We start from the raw sequence: 27,327 nt of genomic DNA on the forward strand, positions 1-27,327 counted from the left end.
AGAAGAGGCTATAGGTTGATATATCTGAGAGTAAAACAGGGACTAGATTATGTTAGCACAGACAGAAACATAAGACCTTTGTTGAATCAAAACTGTGTAAATGTGCCAATAAATAACTTGAAGTCATAAATAACGTACCCTATGATTAATCCAACGACTCCAAGGCCGAGCCTCCGGCCCGTTTCAAGTCTCCTGGACATCAGATAAAGCACAGACTAATGCTTATCCAACATGAGAGAAGAGTTATGGGAAAGCTGTGGGGTGGTCATTTGAAATGCCCTTGAGGAGGAGGTCAGCAGATTAGTGTTGCAATGACCTCTGACCTCAGATCACTCAGGCTCCTTGACTACTGAGGAATGAGAGGTCAGCAGTCCGGCAGATACGGACTCACAAATTCTCTGCAGGGCTTCAGTTCCTCTAAAAGGTCGGAGATGTAACATTTGTAGCTACAAGACTGAACCTGGCGAGTGCTGCAGCGTGAAGTGAAGACGTTTAGTAGGCCTGAGCTCGACCTTTTCATTATCAGCTGTGTTCTTTCGAAGTTCCTTCGAACGGATAAACACATTAAATTCAACATAATAGGTTTAAAAAGATATATTAAAGGGGGAGTATTGTGCGAATTTCAAGCTTCATATTTCACTCTGTGCTACCTGTGGAGTAGCTTAGCATAATTTACAGTTAAAAAAACTGCCTGAAACGACGAGTCAGCTCTGTCCCTTTAAGAAACCCTGAGAAGCCTGGGGATTACTTAGACATACTTTTACCTACTGATTTGAAACTTCACCCTCATTAGTATGGACATCTAACATTGTAAAATGATGTCTTAAAATGTGAAAGAGTATAATACCCCCTCTTTAAAGACATACCGGTTTAGGCTGAGGGAGGAAGTTGTTGACTCTGGAGATGCTCCACATGCCCTCCAGGTACTGCTGTGCCTGAATGGTAACAGAGCTCAGTGATCCGCTGATCTGCCCTCCTGCCACCGTCACCTGCACGCTCGTCTTCTGCCCCGAGGTAGCCGAAGGGCACTGCGACCAGCCGGGTACCCTGTGCCTCTCCCCCAGGGGCAGGACGGAGTGTGAAGCAGGTTGGCTTTTGGACAGCTGTTTCGCGTGGACACTGGAGGACGACATGGTGAATCTAGTCGGCTGCGGTAGAAAGGATGTAGTGGGCGGGGGCGCCATGTCTGAGCTGATGGTGAGGATGGGAGCGTGGAGCGTCTGTAAGGCCTCCTGCCTCAGTTGGTGGAGAGGCGTGGAGCAAACCTGGCAACAGCCGACACCCGCTTCATGGCTGCCTGGTGTTTGGAGCTGCTCGAAGAGGAAGGTTGCATATCCAGGATCCTGCAGAGACAAGAGAGACACTTTAACTCCACGCACGAAACTACATATCTCCCTATCTGGTTTTCTGAAAGGATTTCCTGCATGTTATACACATTTTCCAGGCGCGACAGTGGTCTGCTAGCAGTGTGGTCCCTCACAGCCCTCTGGGACCCTCGCTTTAACCACTTCCTCTTTCTGGGGACGCTCGTTTGTTTGGACTCAGATGCAACTTAAGACTGCTAATCAGGCTGACCTGGCATGTGCCCATTTCACCAAACCAAACAAGCCAAACGAGAGGAGACAACTCTGAAATGAGGCTCAGAGGGATTACCTGAAGATCCCACAAAGACATTCCTCCAAAGAAAAAACATTCATCTATTTTCTGGAGCTTTTCAAAGAGGAGGGCAGACCAGATTTAAGTGTATTACTGCTTTTAGAGGAGGTTTGTCCTTTCACTTCGTCTCTAAGAAGGCTCCCTGGGGTGTCCGTCTCCGCTTGGGAGGAGTGACAAAGAAAACAACAGCTGAGGCGACTCTTGCCCCCACTACCATTTACATATGATAAGTGTCCCAGCATGAAAACATATGATAAGCCACCAAATGTGAAAATAAATACCTCTTACAGGAAGCTAGAATCATGCTGGGATATCAGCAAACTGTTTAAGTGAAGGTTTCTCTGTGTTTGAGGGAAACACACACACTTGCACACACACTGACAACACAGTCTCTTAAGAGGCATAAAGGGGTTACTAGGCTTCTGCCCAGTGGAGTCGTGGCCTAAGACAGGAGCCCACAGCCCATACATAAATGTTTATGAGGCCTTTGCTCCCTGGTAGCTCGGAGGTGATCAGGAGGAGTGAAGCGGCGGGGAAACAACAATCCTCCGCTCTAATGCAGTGCCACTTAATACAGCGCACCCGATAGAGCTAGAGACCACAGAGGCCGGCCGGGGGACTCTAAATCTCCTCCTCATGAAAGCAGCTCAATACAGAGACTTTTGGTTGACCTTCCTCTGCAAAGAAACACCCCAAAAAATTAATTGTATGACTAATTTCATCCTTACATTTCTCTTGTACAAAGTGGGGGAAAAGTAGTACCAAATATACGCTAACGGATTCGCATAATCTCCATATGTACTTAAAGGACGATGATGCATTTGAGTGTGAGCGGACTGGTTGGTTAACCTCCTGGTTAATGATTTACCATATTGGCTACTTTCTTTACACATGGGTAAGCACGGACAGGACGCACTAAGAAGTACACTCAGGATGTAGAAGCCCATAAATCCCACCACGAATGAGAACGCTAACGACTGGCTAACGGTAGATCAAGTACAGTAGGAATGCATTTAAATGTAAGAAGCTTACAACAGAGATATGATGCTATGATAGAGCTTTAAAAAATGATATCTGCTGCTCCACTTTTACGCTCCGGCGGGATATTTATGTGCGAGACGGGACAGTTCCACTGGAATAAGATGAAACGGCCTATGACAAATTGGAGTGAAAAGCGAGACAGAGCTAAAGGAAACACCCCTGGCTGCTATTTTCACAGTCTAGTCTGGCTTTAACGTACACGCTTCCTCGACAGGAAATTGAAGCCAAGTCATAACCAGTCAACTCCGCCCTTCCATCAAGCATCACCCTTTACCCTCCGACCAACCCCTTGCTTCACCCACCTCGGGGCACCGGCGGATGGAAGAAATCAATTTCCCTCTCTCTCTCCATGCATTGTTAGGTGTTGATTTAGGGGAGCTAATAAAAAGACACACAAAGCTGAGCCCATCTGCTATTCAGTTGGGATTCTGGAGGGTTAGGGAGCGGTCTTCTCCTGTAAAGCTGTCTGCGAGCTTTATGCCCGCTGAAGTGAATAAAGGGTGAGGGCCACGAGGCTGATGAGGGCGATGATGATGTAGGAGGAGAATGATGTCGGTGTGACGGAGCTGAAGGCCACAGAGTCTTCTTTCTAAGAGGTGGAGGAGATGTTTGTGTGTCTGCATTCAAACCAACTGCAGGAGTTTTAACATATAATGTCTGACTACACCCAGCCCTACAGCCATATTGTGTCTTTTACCATCCACATGATCTATTACTGACTGGTGCAAGTGGGTGTGAAGAGTATCTCTAGCTCTGGAGAAGTATGTAACGCACGGCATCGACACAATCCCAATGTTCAAAGCAATGCCAGAGAGGGCTCTGAATCCTCGCTCATTGTTCGGCACAAGTGGGAGACGGTTTTGGTTTCCAACCCGAGGTCTAACCGTGGAGAGAGGAGCGAGGATAAGACAGGCTGAGAGAGGGGGAGAGGGAGGTGGGAGGATGTAGGCCGGGGTTGCGGCCCTTGCCTGGAGGCCTGTGGGTGGTTGTGTTGGTTTACTGCCTGTCAGCGCTGATCTTTATTAAACTCTGGGGACGAATGCAGTCACATGCTATGGCCTTATTATGGAAAGGAGGTGTGCTGTGTACACGGGGGAGAGGAATCCTTGCCTGTGGAATGAGCCCTCTGCAGCCCTTAGAGACCTAAGTTTGTCTCTGTCTCCCACACTAACTGCGATGAAAACCAGGGCATCAGGAGAGAGAGAGAGAGCCACCCGACTAACTGACTGTCTCCTGGTTGATGAAGGGTGTCATCACAGACAGGCCATGCCCAGAGGCTGATGGAAACAAGCTCAGCCGTAACCACTTATGGATGAGGGGACAGGGAGAGAGATGTGCATGATTTCCCTCCTGTGCCTCCTAGGTTTCCCGGCAAAGTCACACATCGAATTTCTCCTCAAATCACACCTCATTTACCTCGCCTCGTCGGTACACCTTTTCTCCGAGCAGACAAAGTGAAACTGCCATCTGACTGTTCCTGCATTCAGCGTGTGATGTGGAGCAGCAGGCCAGATATGCCGCAGCAAACCTGACTCAAATCAGGGGAAGGTCAAAGTGATTTGAAATGCATGAGGCCCCTCGCCAGCCGAGAGACTTTTAGGCACGCACCATTGAAAGTAAAATACTCTGGGAAACCATATTTTCTATTCCAGTTGAGCCCAACAGATATTTTCCCAGACATAAAAGCGCCCCGCGACCCACTGAAGCAGCGGCAGACGGAGCAATGAAGCAAAATTGTATCCACATGCATCCATGATGAGAAAAACAAAGTGAGAAGTTGTGACATGGCGGATTCAGCCCGCAGCTTGCTGGTTTTGAAACTTATTTCTCCAATCAGGGTGAGTGGTGTTCGCCCAGAATCAAAGCAATAAGACCCTCATTATTTCACAATCCAGCGTTCATTGTAACAGTTCAGTAAACGGAAACACAGGCCAGTTTAACTCCTGACTTTTCCTTTCCTTCCTTCCCCTTCCAGGTTTCTCTTTTATTATTCCACACGCATGGAAACATTCCTCAAACGGTCCGTACAACTCTGTACCGCTTTATATCTGTCCTCACTAAGTGTTGTTCTCACCAGCACGAGTCCTGTTTACACATTACCATTCTTAAGTACTTCCTATGACTGCATTTCTTGTAAAATCGGGACCACACAGTGCAGCTTTCCCTTCCTGCGCCATCTCTGTTTACCCGGCCCGAGACGGTGTTGACCCTCGCCACACACCGTCTCCTGAAGTCTCAAAGGGATTGGCCCCCCAATAAACCGCAGGACCCCAATCCAGATCTCAGGCTGGGGACGAGAGCTTCCAGCAGGCCGGCGCTTTCCCACACGGTAGCCTCGTCTCGCTCTGACAGCCAAGTGGGAGAAAAACGAGCGCAGCTGCCGGCCTTGCCCCGGGTGAGCGCAGGGCATTAAGGCAGATTACATTCCCAGGATAAAAGCAACACATCCAGCGGTGTAATCCCCTCTCAAGCCCCCTTGCTCCTTCTCAACTATCCCCGCCACATCCACCTCTCCAAACCAGAGAGCTGCAGGGCCTCTGATTAGATATCAGGTAGAGCTTTTTAGTGCAGCAGCAGATCTGGGATACAGACCATTAAATTTAACCACTGCCTGCTCGGAGGCAGAGACGACAATGACTCAGGATGTCACACTCGCATGCTGTTTAACTCTGTGGGAACGCCACACAAAAAAAAAGGGACGGCTCACCAAATCACATCAAACAGATGTTTGGCCCCCGTCTGCTGACTTGACAAGATTAAACAAACCTGTAATGACACTTAAGCCAAGCAGAGCAGCAGTATCTGCAGAAGCGCACTGTCATTACCTGGCTGATAATACAGCCTCAGACAGACCGCATGCAGGAATGAATTCACTCATGCTCCGTGGAAATCTCTGGCGGCTTCATTTTCCTGTCGCTCTTTGGGGTTTTTATTCATACATAATAAGAATTCATGAAATAATAATGATGAAATATCTGCTGCTTGCACCTTTCTAATGGGAAATTTGGTTTTTAAACCCTTACCCTTTTAGCTTTTGTTCAAGATGTGGTCGCACGCAAAAGCTTTTCATGGCTGCTGTATCACTAATCTTGTGCCTCTCCGCCTATCCTGTGATTTTAATCTCAATTTCTTTTGCAGATTGCAAGAAAATCTCAAAACAAGGCAAAGAAAAGAGCAAGAAAACTATATTAACTTTAAAAAATAAGATTTTCAATATGATTTATGCTTAAAATCATGACCTTTTCTTCTCTAACTTTGCAAATCGGTTTGCATTTCTACATTCCTCCGATAGATAAGCTCCTATTAAAGTTAAACTGCTGACTCACAAAGTCAAACAACACATTACAAAGAGCAAACTTCCCCTCATTCAGATCAAACACACGATTACCTTGTTTAGAGTGCATCAGTATTCCCTTAAATGAACAGCCAAGTGTCCCGACATCGAGCATCTGTTCCCGAGGAGCTTACAGCCACAGATGTCAGTCTGTCTGCCCCCCGCGTGATTTAGCCCTTTTCCTCCCTTTAACTGTCAGCGAACGGCTGACAGAAAATGCAAATAGGCTTTACCCCTTAGTGACACTTTCAACACACGAGAGCCCCACCTGTCCGGAGTATCACCGCGACACATCCTCCGCTGAAAGATCGCAGGGTCGCGCTTTAAATGGACACGCAATATTTACTACGACGTACAGTTGTGCTCTTATTTTCGGATATCTGGATAGGATCTGGTGTGACGTGTAGGTTTGTTTTGGTCTCACACTGCACTGTTACACAGCCGTAAGCTTCTCCTGTCATCCATAACACAGTTGTCACCGTCCATCAAAAATAAAAGGGCCACAGATCCCGCCGGCCCTGAGGTTAAACATAGATAGAGTCAGATGTAATCACTCATGAGTCTTTGCCAAACCACCCTGCAACCATTAACGACCTCCTGTAATGATGTGTCACCACTACAAATGGTCCTCAGAGGGAGTGCTGCTCCTCTAACAGAGGCCTAATATATGTGTTTATAAAGGTGTAATTACATAAAAAGGCTTCTAAACCTTAGGTGAAGCATGTATGTGTGTTTGTGTGTCCGCTTGTGTGGCTGTCTCTTTACACCGCACCCATCCATCACTCCAGCCTTTCGCCACTTGGCCAGTTAATTACCTTTTCCTGTTCGCTCACGCACATAAAGAAAACAAGACTGTTTGGACAGACTTCATTCTCTCTCTCTCTCTGCCTTTTCTGACATCTCTCTCTCTCCTCTGTGGACCCGAGGTGGCCTTTGCTGTCTCAGGCCCAGATCCGTCAAGCTTTCAGCAGCTTCGGACGAGGTCAGTTTGCAGGAGACTCGACGAAAGAGGGAGGAAAGCCACGTCCAGAAAGACGTCTTAATTTGACATCTTCATCAGAAGTAAACAGATTCCAGAGATGAAGCTCTTTGTTGCACAGAAAAAAAACACGGTGAAAAAGAGCCATGCTCAGCTGCCTCACTACACAAACTAGAAGGATGAACATTTTTTTTATCCTGTTCAAATATTTTCCACATCCCTGCCCCCGGCTGCCGTGAAACAAGTCATGCAGCAGCGGCAGCGGCAGGGCTGCTTGCTATGCTGTCCTCACCAGGGACACGCTGGATTGTGTTTATGTACACTTCCACCAACTATTGTGCACTTCTAATTAGAATGGCTGATTTTTGGCTCCGAGACGCTCTCAAGGTAGTTTCTCTCCCCCCCCCCCCCCCACCCGACCAGACTTGCCTGTGGAAACGAAGCAGAATGAGAACGTCATGAAAAATTCAACAGGCAAGCTGGGTATAGGCAGGAGCCAGGTGTTGCAGTAAACTGCAGGTGAAAGCGAGGGCATAGGGGGGAGGGAGAGGTGGAAAGAGGGTTAAAAATCATCTGGAACAAGGAAAAGTAGGGATTGACATTTGGTTTTCTCATTTAAATCTGTGGTTTCATGAGAAAAACACTGCACTTAAAAGCTTAAACCAAACATTTAAAGTCAGAATTAAACACTGATGCATACATCTGAACGTCCTCATTAGTGTGCAAAGTGAAATTCAAACACTTTTCAGCGTTTCCATCCACTGGAGCTCGTTGAGAGATCTATTTTCGTCCGAGAGCCCACTCCAAAACACTCAGAGCCCAGCAGATCCTGATACAACAGTTCCTTCCAACAGCTCAAACCACTACTTCACTTGCATTTCAAACTCCTATTCAGTCTGCACACAGCGATGACAGCCACCTGCTTCTACTCTGTCTGAATTGTCACACCGAGAGAGCTGCAAACACGGCAGCACGCTCTACAGGAGGACTCTTTCACTTTGACTGGGAAACAGAGCACCCCCAGCTCCCCGCAGTTTATTTAGAGAGAAAACAAACTGCTGCTAAAGCTTATGGCAGCTAATCTCCGTCGCAGGACTCCCTCAGCCTCGCGGAGAGGAGAGTGTGACACGGCGGCGTGCGCACAAGGGGTAAATAATCGAAAGGAAAACGCATAAGGAGTTGCTCATGCTCAAACAGAAGTAATTGCATATCTTCATCAGCATTCTCCAGAATGTGTAATGGGAAAAAAGTCACTTTAAACATGATTAGAATTCATCATTTTCAGATCAACATTTAAATACCAAGCAGCACATAAACATATGCATCTACAGGGAGAATATTGGCCTCTTTTTATATGGTTACTGCTATATTTCATCCCAGACAGAAGCCTAATGAAACTCTCTCCTGGTCATGAGAATAAAGAGGTATGAAAGTGATGACAAGGTGAAATGTTGAGTATCCTACAACGATTATTCTCTCCACTTCCCCTCTGGAATGGACGGTGCAGTAATTATGCTGGCAAGCTGCCATATTGTTAAATATTCAAGTTTTCTGTTGCTGCTGGAGTTTCGGCCTCCCTCCCACTCGCTCTCCACACATGGAAACACTCTATAGATTGAGTCTGTGTGCATAATGAGACTCTGAGAGTGGTTATTGTTGAGCAAGGCACCTTTTTATTTGGCGGATATCTCAATTTTCACTTATCGGCCCATGTGTTAGCGCCGATTTGTAAGCAACAGGCTAACTGCTTAGCATCACAAAGCTGCAGGGACTATAGGACGAGCTAAAGGTTAGTCCCCCCATTTTGGCTCCTTAAATGTGTTCATACAGCAAACACAAATCATCCTGAGCCAAGGTGAGCGTCCCTAAACCATCCTCTCCCAGTTTGCCGAGCATTATCTCAGAGAGTGACATGCTTTTGTGTCGCACAAAGATGCTGCGTGTCGGCAGAACAATGGAGCGGCAGAGTTGCGAGCGGCAGAATCAGTCTGGTGCAACAGCCCAGTGTAGGTACGACAGAAAGAGGGGGGAATGCTAATTTATCATGAAAGATGTCATTACCATGCCAATGACTTCTCTGAGGACACAATTATCGCTAATAATAGAAATTTAAACATCATCTCAGGGCTTTCTGCCAGGAAGGGTTACATTAACGGAAGCTGTTGTGTGTTTATGAGAGGTACACATTGGAAAGTACTGATAGAAAATATGCACCGAGATAAGAACTAACCATTATCTGTTTTCTTTTTGTTTTTTTTCCCTGCTAATTGAGACGTCTAGACACATTCATTTGAACATCAGCGAGATAAGGAAGTAGGCTGAACTATCTTGGTGGAGAATAATGCACCCTAATCCACTTACTGAGTCTGAAGGATTTCAATTCACCGTCCTAGAAAATGCTTGGCTTATCAATTTTTTTTCACTGCCACATTTTGGCACAATTGTCTTTTAGGAACAATAGAATCCTACAAACTGCCTCATGGCCCCCAACAAAATCAACTCCAACCATTTCACTTAGTATTCACATGGTTTGGGGAGGATTGGTTGGACAAGTAATATTCACTTTGGGTGAATTTTTCATTTCGGTTTTGTTTCTAAATGTTTTCATTTGGTAATGATTTAAAATGGAACAAATTCTTCTTCAGCCAGCAACTCTCTACAACTAAACGCTAACCTAACCATGCTAACAAGCTCACAATAAAAATGTTGCTTACACGCGAATATGAGGAAGTAAGTTACATATATAGAATATTAACAATGTTCACCAGCTAAATTTAGGATGTTAGCATGCTAGCATTTGCTATAAGTAATAAATATAGTACCAATTAAGACATAGATGAACTTTTAGCACATAAAATAATGGAACAAATCAACATATTCACAACAGACAAGTGGGCTATAGATGAGGCTAATGGAAATCTTTTGGAAGTCATTTTCTCATTAATACAACACGTACTTACAACCATGCAAATGTGGTGCTTACATGCTAATATTACATGAACAGAATATTTACCATGTTCACCTCACCAGCTTATTTTAGGCTGTTAGCATGCTAGCATTTATTAATTAGCACAAAATACTATAAAGTGTCTTTTTAGCAGCCTGGTAGCACATAGAATAAGGTAAAAAATCAAGTGGGCTATAGCCACGGCTAACGGAAATCTCATTAACTTTCTCATTAAGTGTTCTATGCAATGATTTATAATGGAACAAATTCCTCTTACAACACTTACTTCCAGCGATGCTAGCAGCTCTAAATGCTAACCTCAGCATGCTAACAAGCTCACAATAAAAATGTTGCTTACATGCTAATGCTAGGAAGTCACATACAAAATATTAACCGTGTTCACCAGCTGAATTTACGATGTTAGCATGCTAGCATTTGCCAATTAGTATAGGCCTAGTACCATTTAAGATATAGATGTCCTTTTGGCATATAAAATAATTTAACAAATCCACAGAATTAGCACAGACATGTGGGCAATAGCCGAGGCTAATGGATGCAATGATTTAAACTCAATGCAATGATTTAAACTGAAAAAATTCCTCTTAAAACACTTCACGACCTGAAAACAGGCCACAATCTATAGCCATGTTAGCAGCTATGTACAGCTAAATGCTAACGTTGGCACGCTAACATGCTCCTGATAAAAATATGGCCTACATGCTAATGCAACAGAGTAAGTCACTTGAACAGAATATTCACCATGTGCACAAGCTTATTTAAGGCTGTTAGCATGCTAGCATTTTCTAATTAGCACAAATTACAGTACAGAGTCTTTTTAAGACGTACTAGTAACATAACAATTCAACATACTTAGCACAGACAAGACAGCTATAGCCAAGGCTGATAGAAATCTAGTTTTGAAGGTAGGCTATTAAGTGAAGAACAAAGTATTGGACCTACCAACCAACCAGAAGACTTTGATCAGCATCACCCTCTAAAGCAGGCCATTTTGTGAAGGCTTTAACATTTCCACCTGTTAAAACAAGCCTCTACACACTAAGAGGTCAGACAAATCACCTTTGAAGGAGATACAAGATAACTGTGGAGTGAGGCTGCCAATCTTGCCTTTTTCCCAGCACATTCAAACACAAAACACGAACAAGTTACAAAACTGTCTCCATGCTCATGTCACGGACGCCGACGTGGGGGCCGACAAGGACATTGCAGCTGTCACTTCACATCGCGAAATGAAGAGATAACCTTGGATCTGTTGGCAGCTTTGTGTTGAGCTCCGAGTTCTTGTCTTGAATTGTGCTTTTTCACATTCTTCGGGGACCTTTCTTTCTGCCTGCTCATATGAAATGTCACAACAGGAGGAATTCATCTTGTTGGAGAAACACGCAACCCTGAGAGAAACAGAGGGAAGCTGCAGTGCCGCTCTGAATTGCGTGTTCACAGGCGCACAGCCAGGATGGAACACGTCAAACAAAGTGAGAATGGAAAGCTTGAGTCTGCGATGAGATATATACTTTAAGGCTCAAGGGTACAATGGTACTCAAAAGAGTCTGTCTGTTTGCATAAGCCCTGAGTGATGCGCTTTAATTGCACTTAAGAGCATGAGAAACACAGTAAAGAGCAGTTAAATAACACTCAAGGAGCAAAGAGCTGTACAGTCTGCAGACTAATGGATCTTTTATATATTTATGAGTGGAAAATGGAAAGTTGCCAGATTTATCATTAAGTGTTGGTGTAAATTTTTATGCATGGCTCCAAATGCTGTGTTTTAATAACATAAGACGAAGAAGCTCAGAGCTATTAGATCATGTCAGGGTGAATCACATGCTGCATCTGTGCCTCTCTGAGCTGCACACACACACACACACAGACACACACACGCACACACACAGACACTCATATGTAAAATGGGTCTTGGGGATGCAGAAGCATGCCCGCTTCATGCTCAGGGTTTGATTGCAGGACTTAGGGGTCAAAGGGTAACTAATTGTGTGACTCACTGAGGTCAGCGTTGGTGTGGCCTTCTGCCCAAGTGCTGGAACACCACCTGAAGGTCTGTCAGGAAAGACAAATGAACTCCGACCTCCCTGCTGATGACATCGACCCCAGTCAGCGAGCACACGGCCGTATCTTAATCTGGATCACGGAGACAGGAGCAGGCCGCTGCTGCCAGCCTGGACTCTACGTGCTGACGGATCTATCGCTGATGTTTACCTGTCTGATCGCATGTTCAGATACTCATCACATAAAACAAACGGAAGGAATCTCATCGCCTGTGAGGTCAAACTTGTAGTGCAAGCTGTTTATTGCTACTTTTGGACATAAAATAAAAGTTGTGGTCGCTCTAACATCAGTGTGCAGAGTTATTGCAGGGAGAACAAAAGCAGAAAAGCCAGCTTGTTGCAATCTGGTCAATCTAACAAAAGCATTCTTCTTTTTTAAAGACCCCATAAAGCTAAACTTAGCTCTCCCTCAAACTCTTGGAATTCCACAAGAGGGACTCTCAGTTTTTACACAGTGGCTCCCTGAGCAGAGCAGAGCAGGAGATGGTTATCATTTTCAACAGTCAATAATTAGCTGACTCGCTAATCAGCTGTTTGTGCAGCGTGCCTGTCCATGCCTTCTCATTTAGCCCTATCACAGCAGACGGCGGGGCCTTTACCTGCCATGCCATCAGCAGTAATCCACCTCCTGAACCACACTGATATTGACACTACTGTCTGGAATGCACTCGCAGTAAACGAGCATTTAGGAGGTCAACTTTGTGCCATCCAAATATATGATGGATGGATAAAATCACACGACAACTCCTGCCTGGCGGAAAAACTATTGTGATGGAGGTCTTGGGATCATCCAAAGAAAAGGAGTGTCTTGCTTTCATGATTAGCCGAATGTCAAAAAGGACTTCCCTTCCTAAACAGAGACTACAATCGTGCGCCAAAGAGAAGATGGGACGTCTCCCTCGCCTTCTCGGCCTGCTGCTCCTGCCCTCTTTTGGAGGCAAAAACGACCCGGACCTGTGTCAACAGCTGGGAAAAGCATCCCTTGCTGTGCTTTGTGAAAGTGATAAAAATAACGCCGTTCAGTATCCCGCTGTGGGTTACGCCCTGAGCGGGTCTGTTTTTCCTGGCCGGGAGGGTCACTGTCAGGCGGAGCTGGACCTCCAGCCAACACACATCAAGGCAGCACTTTCCTAGCCTCCATTTTCGCCCCTGTCTTTTCCTGTTTTGACAGGAAACAGGAGATGATAACACAGTCGCACAAACAAGCCCAGATTGCCTGCGACCTGCTGCCGTGCTTGTCCCCTTGTGGCGGAGGACGTCTGTTTTCTTTAGCCTGCCTCGTGTGCAAACATACATAAAATAACACACTTGCTGTCCAGTGCAAACACATCACTTACACACCTGTATTCACGCCAAGCCGGGATAACCTCTGCAGAGCCTGGCACCGTCTTCCTTCTGCACTTCCTCACAGGCTCCCAGCAGCGTGCCAGCACAGCATCACACAAAGGAACGGCAATAAAACAGACCACCAAAGTCACGGACACAAGATTGAAAGAGGAGAGATGAAAGGTTCGGTCGCCACGGGGAACCAAACATACACACATTAGGAGGTGAGCCGAGGAGCAATGTCAATATCTAGCAGAGAGAGAGGGGGGGGACAGTGGGGAGGCCGAGGGAGGTGTGGACGGTATCTTCTCTTGTCCAAGGCTCTTTTTTGGAATGTGGGCCTTTTATGTAGCCAGGAAGCACACCACGGTGAGACACAACAAGTGGAGTGACGGGGCCATTAGAGCTGCTTTGTTGACAGTGAGAGAAGCTCAAAGGGAGCGGGACTCTTTGATTGCCCCCTCTGATCCCCCACTAGCCTTTGTTTATGAGCTAATTAAGTATTGTTCAGCTGCTGCAGGAGCCTCGAGTGCATCCATCCCCACAGCGCCACCATGACTTTCAATGGCTACTGTAGAGCTTTTACAGCACGCTTTATAACTTAACAACTCGAGCAGGAATCACTTTCTGAACGGCCTTCAAGCATGGGAGCGAACCTCTGATGAAACAGACTTTAGATGTGTGTGCACTTAAGCCGAGGGAAGAAGAGCATAAAAGGGATGAAAACATCATCACAGGTCAAATTCAGTTCAAATGTGGTCTGCAGCAGGAGTTCAAGTGTGCCAGGGTTTCACCCCTCCATTGAACGCTGCAGCCAAAACAGCCTCTCCCTCACAAAGAGATGAAGACATAAATGCCCAGCGTGGGACGAGGCGAGGCCGAGGGGTCAGTGGACGGACAGAATAGGGAGGAGGGGGGAAAAGTCTGGCGAGATGGATGTGGTAATGACCGTGTCACGGCGGTGGAGGCAGGTCATTGAAGGCGGCTCACATGGACGGGGAGGCAGTTTTATAAAAATGAAACACACATGTGTAGAGATGCATGTTTGGGGTCAGAGGTCAGCAGCAGAACATGGAAAAGGGAAAATCGCAATTTGAGCATTTTACAGCTTAAAGTTGCTACCAAAATAAGAGTTCAACCAAAGATTCTGACGGTATGATTTGTTTCCGGACAAAGGCCAGCATGGCTTTGTATGACTAAGGCCTTCCTTGGAAACCAACAGATCGCTCCAACGTCAAACTTTGGCTGACACAACCTGTAAAACCTGTGTGTAAATATAACCACACATTTCAGTTTGACCACATACCGCGTCTGGACTTGCAGTGGACACCAGAGAATGACCCTTATTTTGTAAGTTTGGCTGCTGCTGCTCTTGGGTAGAGAAGGGGGTTGGTGAGTTAGACACAGCCAAGGGTCAGAGGACCTGAACACAACAGTAGCATCCTGCTCCGTCTGCGAACAGTGAAGCTATGCAGGAATTCACCAAGGCCAGAGTCACAGGTGAGCTCAACAGGAGCTTCCCTCCTTTTCAGCGGGCATCTGAGAGAGGGAAGCAATTCCATGTTGCACAGACACATTCAAAGGCATTCCTGCAATGTTTGTGTTTGATGCATAAATTTAGCGCAGTAAACAACACCTACTATAATTGTGTTGCTTTAAATGCTTCTTTGAAAGCAGTTGAGTACCTTAAACACACCACATGAATGATGGGAATTTCAGAATAAAACACCAGAATGTAGAGACAAAATACAAACTAAAAGCAGGATAAACCTGTAAGTATACACAAACTCTCTTTAATCACACTTAGCATGGGAGTCAGGCACTCAGCTGGGGGTCTGCACACTGAGGCCAAACAGCGACTTTCCCACAACAGCGAGGATAGCCGGGCTTTTATGAATGTTGCCGAGCCGATACTGAGAAGCAAACGCAGAGGATGGAGAGGCAGTTTGGGACTCGTAAACAGAGAGGTTTAAGTTTAAGTGCCCGACACACACGAAGGAGATAAAACAGCCCAGAGCTCTTCAGCGGAGAGAGTGACATCATAAAATAGAGCAGCAGTAACAAGAGAGGAAGCATAAAGGACGGATCTATTAATGGGAGAGGGTTCATGGGAGAGAGGTTTACTCCACATGCATCCACAGGGAGTAATGACAAGCTCAAGATGGCATCGTACATCTCTGCTGATCTGAATATAAATTAATTACCGTCATTTCGCTTTTTTTTTTCACCCACGAGTGACCTCCAAAGTAAATGTGTTTACTGTAAGAGTTCACAAGAGGGAAAAATGGCAGCCAAGTTCATCATTACACAACTTATGAGCGAGTTTTCTGCTGTTTCTCAAAGTTAAAGGCACAATGTCAGGCTTTTATCAACATTGAGGAGACTTAAAAAGCAGGAAGTGCCTCTTTCTCTGTCATCTTTATCACTCTGGTGCTTTTTCTGTGCAACAAACATTGGATGAGTCACAAAATATGAAGAAAAGTTGCAGCAAAGAAGGTATTAATCTGTTTCTATGATACAGTAGGGCAGCGTATCGATGAGGATTTCTCAATTCAATTTGATTCCGATTCACAAGGTCGCGATTCTATTCGATTTCCGATTCTATTCGATGTCGATTTGGTTAGGGGTATTTCAGTTACAATATCAATGCACCTCTAACCTGCGGTATTATCAAAATGTTTAATGTTTACAATAAGAATTGACCCCAAACAGTCAACACAATATTAACAATTTTATGAATTAGACAGCTAATTAACTTTTTTTCCAGTTTCAGATTTTTAGTCTGTACATCTGGCTCATGGTTTTGATTATTGGAGTTGGAGTTCACCTTGCTCAAGATTTGGCCACAAGATCTCATAGCACGAAGAACAAAACCACACAAGACTAAGAGTTATGGGGGAAAGGCATATTATGGCCAAAGCCGACTCTAACAGAGAGTAACATAAACATCAGTGCAAAACTAACTTACATATTCATGGACGCACACACAATAAAAAGAGTCCGTTGGCGATCACTGATGTCTCTGTAGTAGGTGCAGTAAACAAGTCCGGGCATGTCTCCCTCACTGCCGTGTTTTGGGGAGATGGCTGTTGCGTTCAGGAACGCTCAGAAACGTGAGTGATCAGACACGTTTTTACAAATATTTTTAAATATCGATCTCAGGATTTATTAATTGTTATTGGGTCAAATGAGAATCGATTTGAATCGGAAAAAATTGATTTTTTAAACCCAGCCATATGATACAGAGAAGTCAAGCTATACCAAAGTAGCATTACTCACGATGTTTATGAGAGTTCAGAACCTCTAGAAATGTCCCAAATGTTTTTCCTAAGGTGCACAAATGTGAGAAAAAAACAGATCTGCCAATCAAAGACAAACAGCACTGCTTCTATATCGTGATTGACTTCTTACTGGTGAAAATCCATTATGAAAATACATACAGCTGAGGCTGACCTTTTCAGTGTTCCGCATGTTAGGAAATTCAGCAACACAGTTTCAATGGGAATAAAAGCAACTTTGCTGCCATTTGGTAGAATGCAATGCTTTGCTATTTCCTTTATAATGTCAGCAGGCAAATTGCAAAGCCAAGTCATTCAATTATGGAAGAAAAATGTAGACTGAAACACTTCTTTTTCTTTTCCTACGCACATGCTTTGGTGCTAATTTGAGGTTCCAGATGTCTATGAGAGAATGTATACATACAGGCTAATAATTAAGCTAATTAGGGTATGAGGTGTGGCAAACAGCAGGGCTAAAATCAGATCTCATCATATGCACCCTAAAGCCCACTGAGTACCAGAGTAATGGCAGCGTCCAGTCACCTTCTCCATCACCTTCTCCATTAACCAGACCACCACCAGGCCCCTGTGTAGGAATGAGGATAAAACACCGCCTGTAATAATGCAATCATAAATTGGTAGCAGTTAAGTTCAAAAAGATGGACGACTTCTGCAGCAAAGTGGAAAGGATGGAGGGACTCTGAATGTGCTTCATCTCTTTCTTTTTCCTCTGGTACTTACACGCACGCTCACACATCATCAATACACACGCTCGTCCTCGCTCACAGAGCTGGACGCTCAAGCATGAAATGAACATGAGCAGCGTGAACTTTGACTGGCATTTTCACACCGCGCGGAGATTTATAGAGCACTATATACGTATCAGAATGAGCTCCTGACCATAAAGAATAGCCTGACGCATAGCCGGGGAGACCGGTGAGACGACTTAACACAAGGCACCTACCAATCACAACACGAGCCATCACAATCCATCTGCTATTACACAAACACAAATAGAATCACACAGAGATGAATGCATACTGTCAGCCGGGCATATATATAGAAATATGACATGAAAGCACAACGGTGCACTCACACAGCAGCTGCGCAGTTTACTACTGTTGGTCATTGGGGGGGCTCCTCTGCTAATGGACAGGTTAGCTTTGCAGATATATTAAAATCTCCCCAGTAGATATAAACAGAAACGTAACTGCTGGGATTTTTTTAGAGTAAAGAATTACCAACCTGCTCATCAGCTCTAAAAATGACAAGGATAAAGTTAGCAACTTGCTAGTGAGGACAGGTGGAGTATTAAGGCTCTAAAGAAAGCATGCATGTCTCAGGAGTTGGTGGAGACCAAAACAGAGCTAAAGGGAGAGGGTATTTTTGACTTGCATTTGGCATATGGCCAGAAACATGAGACCATATGAATGTTGCCCCATGTCAGCTTGATGTGTAAATGTTTGTGAACATGTTAACAATTTCAAGTTTAGGAGGTGATAAAGTAACAGCGTTGTGTTTACAGTTTTCCTGCGCTAACACCAAGGGTGGCTGTGGCTCAGTGGTAGAGTCAGTCGTATCAGAATCGAAAGGTTGGTAGTTCGATCCCTGACGGCTACAGTCTACATGTCAAGGTAGGCAAGACACTTGCAAGACACTAAACTCCAAATTTCTCCAAGTGAATGAATGTAGTTCGGTCTTATTGGAGATTGGTACTTTGCATAGTAGCCTTTGCCATCAGTGTGTGAATGTGACATGTAGTGGAGGGAAATGAGGAAATAAAATCACAGTTCCTGCCAAAAATAAACAGTTAAAGGGCTTGCTCCTGGCAAACTGACAACAGTTGTTGAAAGAAGGGGTCGCTCATTCCTAGTAAACATTTATCACAGCTTTTATGAACCTGCTTCTCTAACATCAACCTCCAACACTTAACATCTGCCAAAAGAGGAAAGCAAACAAGGCAATGTCAAATCCAACTTAGACACCATACTCCACTGATCCGCTGTTTGCTGAGAGCAAGAGAGCCACGCCCCAAACAGCCCGGAGTTTGCTGTCTGCATATCCATCTTGGCAAGGATACACAGCGCTGGCATTCTCTTTCAGCACTTTGCTATAAGCCAGGCGATTTGTCTGCTACCACAAGGCCTGCTGTCAATTGAGGCGTTTTATGGAGCCAGCAGGAGATTACCTCCAACTCAGTGCTCCTCAGTGTCTGTGTACCCGCTTGAAAATTTATCTCAACTACTATGTTTTTTCCAATAGTCTGAATCAGACTCCATAATGGCCTGCAGTCTGTCTGGATCGAGTACGTCTCACTTCACCGTGACATATGGAGCCAGGCTTTAGGAGCCCATAGATAGCATAAAACAAACATAGACACAGAATCACACACACGGGCGGCTCACCCTAAATTAAAAAGTCAAACTGATTAATTCCCACTGCTTCACTTCTTGTTGCATTTGTGTTCTTTGCTCGTTGACATTTCTGCCTTTGTTGCTCTGTTCTCAAGCTCCGCAGACCTGTGCTGTGCTCTAACACATCGCCCTGTCAGCCCAGACTGCAGATCCATTGTTTCATTTCAGTCTGGCTCATTGTAACACAAAATCCTTCAGTAAACAGCAGTAAACCCATTCAGACAAGTGCTATTATGCATGGCAATCATTTTTCAAATAAACAAACAATGAGAAACAGCTAAAGAATAAAGGTGTTGTCACAATGTCAGCATTTCCTGGAGCTTTAATTCAAAGAATTCAGTAAAAAAATGGTTCTTAAAAAAACATATGGAGTCCAAGGCCTGGGTTTTTAATGTCTGACTACGTCAAGTCTATATTAAAACAAAAGGTGACTGGCTATTAACAGACCCCATGATTAAGATTATACTATCTGAAAACGACCACTCCTACCAAGTCAATGCTAGCTAGCATGTTGCTAATGTTAAAGGAATAGATATTTTGGAAAATTTGGTGATTCACTTTCTTGTCATAAGTTTAGATGAGAAAACGCTCCTTTCATAAATGTCTGTTAAATATGAAGCTACAGACGGGATACAGTTAGCCTAGCTTAACATTAAGATTGAAACAGGGGAAAACAGCTAGCATAGTTTAACATTAAGACTGAAACAGCTAGCCTAGCACTGAAACAGGGGGAACGGCTAGCCTAGCTTAACATAAACACCAAAACAGGGGGAAACGGCTAGCCTAGCTTATCATTATGACTAAAACAGGGGAAACAGCTAGCTTAGCTTAACATTATGACTAAAACAGGGGGAAACAGCTAGTTTAGCTTAACATTAAAACTCAAACTGGGGGAAACAACTAGCCATCATAAAAAGTCTGCCTGTTAGCAAGTTTACAACTTAAAACCACAACTCTGTCTTTACTTCAAATGATTTTTTTTTGTGAGCCTAACAGGTGCTAGTCGTCCCTTTTGGATGGAGCCAGATTAGCTGTTTGCTTTAAGTCTGTGTGTTATGCTAGGGTGCTAACCATCGCCCTGTTGTTATGCTTAACAGACAGCCTTGAGAGTGGTATCAATCTTTTCCAATCTTGGCAAGAAAAATAAAGAAAGAAAACAACATTTTTCTTACTATTTATGCAAAACAAGATATACTTTTACAATCTTACTAAATCACAATATATGGCTACCAGTTCTTTGTTCAGAATACAGATCTTTCTAAATGCGACGGACAATTCCAGACTAACATTTACAGAGATTTAAGAAGGGCTAAGACGTTCAGCCAAGCGTGAAGTTTCATGGCTGGTAGCTTATTGCTTTCTCATCAGCTCATTATAAGGTAATGGTGCAGCTGCTCTCCTAAGTCCCACTCTTTGATTGAATGTCTTTACTGAATAGCGGTTGAGGATAATAGGTTGACTTTACATATTTGACTTTAGTGAATGAGAGAAGAAGTGCTAACTTTACAATAACTTAATGCCGCAGAGTAAATTCCCAGGCCTTAGCAGCTCTAAATAGCGCTTCTCACCTTGACAGGGAACTGAGGGAACATCTGGACGGCTCTCTGTAGACATTAAAGTGGCGTGCAGCCGCACCAGAAAGGGCCAGATGGCCAAAAGAGGACACATTCAGGTAAACTCTGTGCATATGTGCATGTGTGTGAACCCACACAAAGGTTGACCCGATGCACGTGCCTCTGTATGCAGATGATGTATTTGTTTGTGTGTGTGTGTGTGTGTGTGTGTGTGTGTGTGTAAAGGAAATCTGCAACTCAGTAAACTCCTGTTCTATGTTCAGCGCAGTGCAGCCGTAAGGAATGGCAAATATTCCAGGTGGAAAATTCCTCATCCTCCTATAGATTCCTTCACTATCCTACCAAAGAAAGATGATGAGCATCAGGCTCACTACAGCTCAGTTTCCGACCAGACCCATCATCAGCCCCTGCATCTGCGCACCCTGAACCCATTTCCTGCACTCTGCCTCGTAGCAATTTACCCATTCCAATTGCGATAAGTAGTGGACCGGGTAGCCACAATTGGGGTCAATTCACTTCCAGCTCACCAAATTAAAGATGTAAAATGAAACTGCTGATATTGTGAAGATATGGCTTTCATTCCAGAGCTGCCTGAAGGTTAGAAAGTGAAAGCTACCTTTAAAAGCAGGACCAGATGTGACTACCTGGAAATAGGAAAGGGAATGAAAAACATTTTTTTCCAAGCATCCAAGTTATCGATGCAAAAATTAAGATGAGTTAATTGAAGCCTGGTTTCATGTTTTTTTCATGCTTGGTGCTATGGACACGTTTCAGCCACCTTCAACAAACTATTGGTTCAATACCGAGCTTGAACGGTGAGTATAAAAGAAGCGCAGTGAATGCAAATTTGTCACACAAAGTGAAGGCTGTCAGCTACCGAATGAGGGAATGAATGAAGCCGTGGAGACTTGAGGTAAAGTGGCAGTGAACAGCTGCATGCCGCCGAGGCTCACAGATACAGTGCAGCACGGCAGCGCTATGAGTGATGTCTGTGGTCTGTGCACCACTTGACACCAGATTATTACTCGGCGGTTTAATACAGCCACATGCCATAAAGCAGGAGTCACACTGCATGCAGGGATGAAACTCAGCCTCCTGAGTCTCCTCCATTCTTCCGTCTCGTCTCTCATCTCCTCCTGGGCTCTCTGGAGTGCATGCACCGCTGAGCAGACACACAACACACACACACATACCACAGAGAGCCTCAGGGGGCTCAGGTGCTTAGAGGTGAATAGAATAATATGGTCATGCTCTGTTTTAACTCTAGGTTAGCTCAGGTTTCACAACCGGAGGGGCTGTTTTTCACAGTCTTTTTTTCGATCCATCTGCCAGTCACTCCGTCCTGTCGTCTGCCCTCCTACAGCGAAACGGGCAGCATACACCTGTTCCAGCCCAGGTCGGCTCCCTGAAACCCTAACCCACCATAAAGGCTGGGAGAACTGACAGAAAGGTCAGAGGTCAGTCAACAAAGGAGAGGTAACACTCCCTCTGACTAGCCTGGGAAACAGTAGCCGGGGATGTAGACCATGAGCCATTAACCAGGACCTGACTCTCCGTTGTTTCTTATACACAAAACAAAGTCAAACAAACTCACATGGTACAATGTGGCGCAGGAAACATTTGTTAATTCATATCCTTTCTTCTTCAGGGAACAATTTCTAACACTTACATGGATACAACAAAACAATTCAGCTCTCAAAGTGGATCAAGGGTCAAATGAGGAACAAAGCAAAAGCAAATCAAACATGAATCCAAATGAGTCGTTTGTGAGAATTACCAGCCTCATAATTTATGAACTTGGCATGAAAAAACTGGCAAAAGGCCTCATTGTACAAATTAATTCCTGCAGTCACATTCATCACGCACACCATCCATAATAGGCTCGGACACGCTGTGCATACATCAGCAGTGCACGGTATTTAAGATTAACTGGCTGTTTGCTCATTCTCTGTCACAAAGATTGAACTTCATTACACCTTCATCTGCATAGAAACCCAGTTAGGTTGTGGTACTAAATTCAGTTTCCACATTTCCAGAAGCCAAAGATCATAAGAGAGGTAAGACCTGGATGCAACTGACCTCAACCTCATCAGCTCAACTTAATCCAGAGCTTTAAGCCACCACAGCCCTGCAGGAGGTTCTCTGTTAATCAGTCAGTGTACTCACAAGGTCTAAGACTGCTTGTATATTCATAGACTTTAGTATTTATGAGCGTGTGTTACCTCTGCTGACTTTATCACTGACCAGCAGTCTCTTACTAACTTACCAAACCCCACTGTATCCTCTGTAGAAATCGAAAAGAAGCTACCGCTAGCTGTTTTTAGCTTAGCCTAGCACAAAGACGAAGGAAAACTAAATAAAACCGGAAAACTAAATGTCTTCTATGTGTGAGGCTAATCCAGGAAACGACTGCGCCTGAACAAGAAAAAGATAACGCTAACATCTATGGCTGCACATTACTAGATATTTGTAGTCGACTAATAGCAGTTAGTTTTAGCTAGTTGTTAACAGGTTGTTGCATGTTTATTATATTGATTATATAATCTACAGGTACAAATTTTAGGGCATCAGAAAGTGGTACAAGGTCTGTTAAGGAATGTTATAAGTAACATTGTTAACACTGCCTCATCACAGAGGAATACAAAATCGTCACAATTAGCCGTTGAGATATAAGATGTAAACACACAAATTCAGCCGCCTGTTTACAACTATGCTAACATTTAACTTGTCCCTCGCCTGCTTTGGTCCTCTGAACTGTAGTAGAGAGACTTCTGTTTCCTTTGGGCTCATTAAGTTGGCCCTCTAGCTTGTAGCTGCTAACTGGCAAACGTAGTTGGGATAATGCTAGCTTCTGTAGGCTTTTCACAATGACATACAGATGGGGCAGACTTAGAAATATCGTGTTGATTTTATTCTTTGACTTGTTTTTGTCCGGATTAAACAAATAGTTATTTTGTTGGCTTTAACAGTGCTAGTAGGCACTTTTTGCAACTATTTTGTGTTTTTATGCTAATCTAAGCTAGCTGGCTTGTGGCTCCAGCTACATTTACGCGTTTGAAAAATTTTTCCATTTTGGATCTGGCATCTCAGCAAGTATTGTAAACTTTTTTTGTACATTAAGAACTTTTTCCTCAAAGATTCTTTGAACACAGAAACTTTGCACCTCCTTGAATGCTTGGTCTCCATGATCAAGTCTTTTTGTCATCTCACTCACGGATCAGCAAATTCTATTAAGGTAAGTCTATTGAGTGACAGATCTCCTGTCTTAACTGTGACTGGGGGTCTTTAGCTGCTCCAGCCTGACCACGGGCGAGGAATTATAGTCCTTACAGATCACATTGACTCCAGGCTATTGGCTCTTTACAAACCTAAACGCCTATTGTTGTCACTGACACTCTCTTAACTTTTTCATGAGGTGGTTGATGGCCCAGGCACAAAAAGCACTAACACATTTCATCTCCTCAGCACAACAAGCTAAATATTAAGTATCCCCCTCAGGTCAGAGACTTACAAAAGCAGAGACGAGTTAGCATTTAAGAGGTAACGCTGGAGCTAATCCAGCTGCGTGGTCCTTTCTGTCTGTGTTGACAGAGTCTCTGATTAGAGCAATGAGCTAATTAGTGTTTTTGAAGCTGAGGTTTAAGTGATCATCTTTCTTTACATCATACCTCACCTAGCCACTGTGTCCAGCCACAATAAGCACAGTGTGCAATTATTGAATCCAGACTGTCTGCTGTTCACTATTGAAGTCACTCCTCACTGTAGGTTTTAATTATGCAAATTAAGTAGGTGAATTCCCTCGACTATTTCCAGTCTGGAGGTTTTAAGTGTCTCTACTGATTCTGACTGTCCTTTAGGCAAAGGGCATTTTTCCAAGAGCCCTTTTAATGCTGTCTGAATAACATAAATATACAAATTCAGCTGAAACTTGCAGGCTGAAGGAGGTAATTACTGAGAAGTTAATTTGGGTTTTAGCCTTCAAAACAATGTCTTAAAGTATAAGTGTGCAATTTAACTTACAGAAAGTTGTCAAACAAACTTTAAACACACTCGAAATGAAGCAGACAGAAACTTAGGGGCAAGAAGCATGAAGATATTTAGCTTAATTGCTGCCAATGAAGGGGGATGCATGAAAAATAATTTGTCATCTTGAGTTTCCTGATTCTGGCCAAGTAGCTTCTGTGTTGTCAACACCTCTGAGCTACATTTTTAGCAGGAAATAGTGCGAGCAGGTTCCTTTCGACCCAAACAGGAAAACACAAAAGCTGTCTGGGAGGCTTCAGTAACTTTCCCCTTCGCTTTCACGTACAAAAGCACATTCACTCAACCCAAACACTCTTCCTTGATTTTTTTATCCACTCTCTACTACTACTGTATTCAAACAATACGTCTACATGCAGGACGGGGGGGGTGAGGGACGTCTGGGGACCGAGCCGACTTCCTCTTCAAAAAAAAAACGGGACGGCGGGCGGATGGGGAGGGAGGGGAAGTGCGACCTCGGGTAAACAGTCTCGTTTTTTCCCATGACGACCACAGACACAACACGGGCCAAACCAAAGCAGGTAGCGTTATCCCAGACACACCAGAAGTCCACCTGAGTGACCCCTCTGACCTTATTCACTCCTCGGAGGAAGCAATTTGGAAGCGATCATCCATAACTGCAGCCATCCTATGAGGCCTTACAGGTGGGCAAAGACAATGGGTTTATTATCCTTCAGTTAAAGAAGCCCATACCATAACCCTGTCACAATAAGAGCACCCTGCCACCACCGTTTGCCACCCCGGAATTAAGGCCCAATTTAGCTATCAACAAGTGCAAAATAGGAGGGAAAGGGGGCTGCTCTCGTCTCTGAGCACCTGGTGAAGGCCACAAAGTGCTGCTGGAGGGTCCCACAGTAAAAAGGGGAGGTCAGTTCCCATGCCGGATAATAGCAGGTAGGGGTTGGTTTAATGTGTTCACGGGACGGACTCATATGATACCTGAACACAGATCTGATTAGACCACACATGCAGACGTCTCAGAGAGCACCAGGTGCTTCAAAAAATGCCCCCTTGTCCCTCGTCCACCTGAACTACAGCTGATGTGCGATTTGGGGTGAACCTTGAAGAGCCGAAATCCAATCTGACTTTGGAACTCTCAACAAAGGAGAACCGACCTGAGGGGGGCAAACCCCGGCACACCACAACAACGGCAGCAGTCTCAGGGCCTATATTTAACAGCGGTGGGAATTGTGGGAGCAGCCATACAGGAACACTTTCAATGCACAGCGAAGGTCGACTGGGACTTTAACTTCCTCCGCAGTCTCCAACATGAGCCCCCCTCCCCTCCACACACACACACACACACACACACACACACACACACACACACACACACACACACACACACCCAGCAGCAAAATAAAGAGATAAGCATTGTTTAGCCAAACAATGGGCCACTTTCAAAGTCTCAAAAGCGACCGTTTTCACATCCAAGGCCAGTATTTGAAGTCATACATGCAATAAACAACTTTACAAGTGGACGGTGAGAGCTTTCTTGGCATCATTATGAAGCATTGTGAGGATTTAATTTCATTGTCTTTAAATATAAGTGTTAAGAGCAGGTGCAGCTGGACTGGGAAAGCCAAAAGTCAGAAGTACTCTCTGTTTAAACTCTGTGTACAAGAGTGGCCCTAACGACTTAATTTGACTAGAAATCAAAAACGTTTTACATTTTTAAAAGTGTAAGGCCTTAAAAAGTTTTTTCAAACTAACCTTCAATGAGTTCTGGTCTGCCAGGGCCAGCGCTTGCTTCTTCAGCTCTGTAACCTTCTTGTGACATTGCTGGCAGAAGCCTCCCTTCTCCTCCGACTCGGAGATGGAAACCGACCCGGCGCCCTCAGGGGGAGGCCGGCTGCTGCAGCGCGCGTCCTCCGCCGAGTAGAGCCTTTTCCTGGGGGTCACCGGAGACTCTCCACTGGGACATCCCTCCACCTTTAGCATGAGGAAAGTTCTATTGTTAGATTGACAACAAGTGTGAGAGTGAAACGGTGTGTTTGCACCTTGACGACCTGTTTGAACACAGAGCACCTGTCCAAGTGCGCACCTTTGAGCAAGGTGGAACTGATACAACCCGCGTGCAAAACCCTTGTATACACTCAACCATGTGCAGTTAAACACTTACAGTGAACATGCGGTTGTTTTGGTCCCTTCCTTCAGAAGCTGAATTGCCCCCAAATGAGCTCATTCTCCCAGATCAAGTTAACTCCTCCGGGAAAACGTCCGCGTGAAACTTAAAGGACTTTGCCGCCAGAGAGCGCGGGGCAGAGGAGCCATAGGCTGCACTGAAGACCTGCCTGACGGTTACCAGTCATCTGTCAGCTTGTACAGGACCAGTGGCGGCTGATTGAAGGCAACTGGTGAGTGTGTGCCATAAGTTTACAGCGGAGGAGTTTTGGTTGAGGAGGGCGCTCAGCTGTGCGCAGGAGGCGGTGTTACTGCTGGAATGGGAGGGCTGAAGAAAACTTTTCCTGCGCACGGTGGAGGGACTATATGACGGTTTAGAGCTGCTGTGATGCGTTAGACCTCTTTGAATTGTATATGTATTGAACAGGAATAGATTAGACTACTATTTTACCCCTAAAGAATACAACTTTGAAATGCGGTTCAAGTCTTGGACATCGTTTTATCCACATTCCCCCAAAAAACAACCAGAAATCCT

General features: G+C 44.7%; 1 protein-coding gene across 1 annotated transcript in view; it reads right to left on the minus strand.

Moving 5' to 3' along the window:
* The window catches only part of kif26ab (kinesin family member 26Ab), a 67,356-nt gene extending 40,447 nt beyond the window's left edge, over window positions 1-26,909 (minus strand). Inside the window, exons 1-3 of the mRNA XM_069661658.1 lie at window positions 26,791-26,909; window positions 26,382-26,600; window positions 867-1,343 (exon numbers count right to left, since the gene is read on the minus strand). Of these exons, the coding sequence (XP_069517759.1) occupies window positions 867-1,343; window positions 26,382-26,600; window positions 26,791-26,853 (759 nt within the window). The 5' untranslated portion in view covers window positions 26,854-26,909. The remainder of the gene's footprint in view (window positions 1-866; window positions 1,344-26,381; window positions 26,601-26,790) is intronic.
* Window positions 26,910-27,327: the final 418 nt, after the last annotated feature.

This window comes from Semicossyphus pulcher, unplaced genomic scaffold (genome assembly GCF_022749685.1).
Source record: "Semicossyphus pulcher isolate SPU_LCO1_2020_fin unplaced genomic scaffold, fSemPul1.0.p SCAF_14, whole genome shotgun sequence".
In the NCBI taxonomy this organism is placed as follows: domain Eukaryota; kingdom Metazoa; phylum Chordata; class Actinopteri; order Labriformes; family Labridae; genus Semicossyphus; species Semicossyphus pulcher.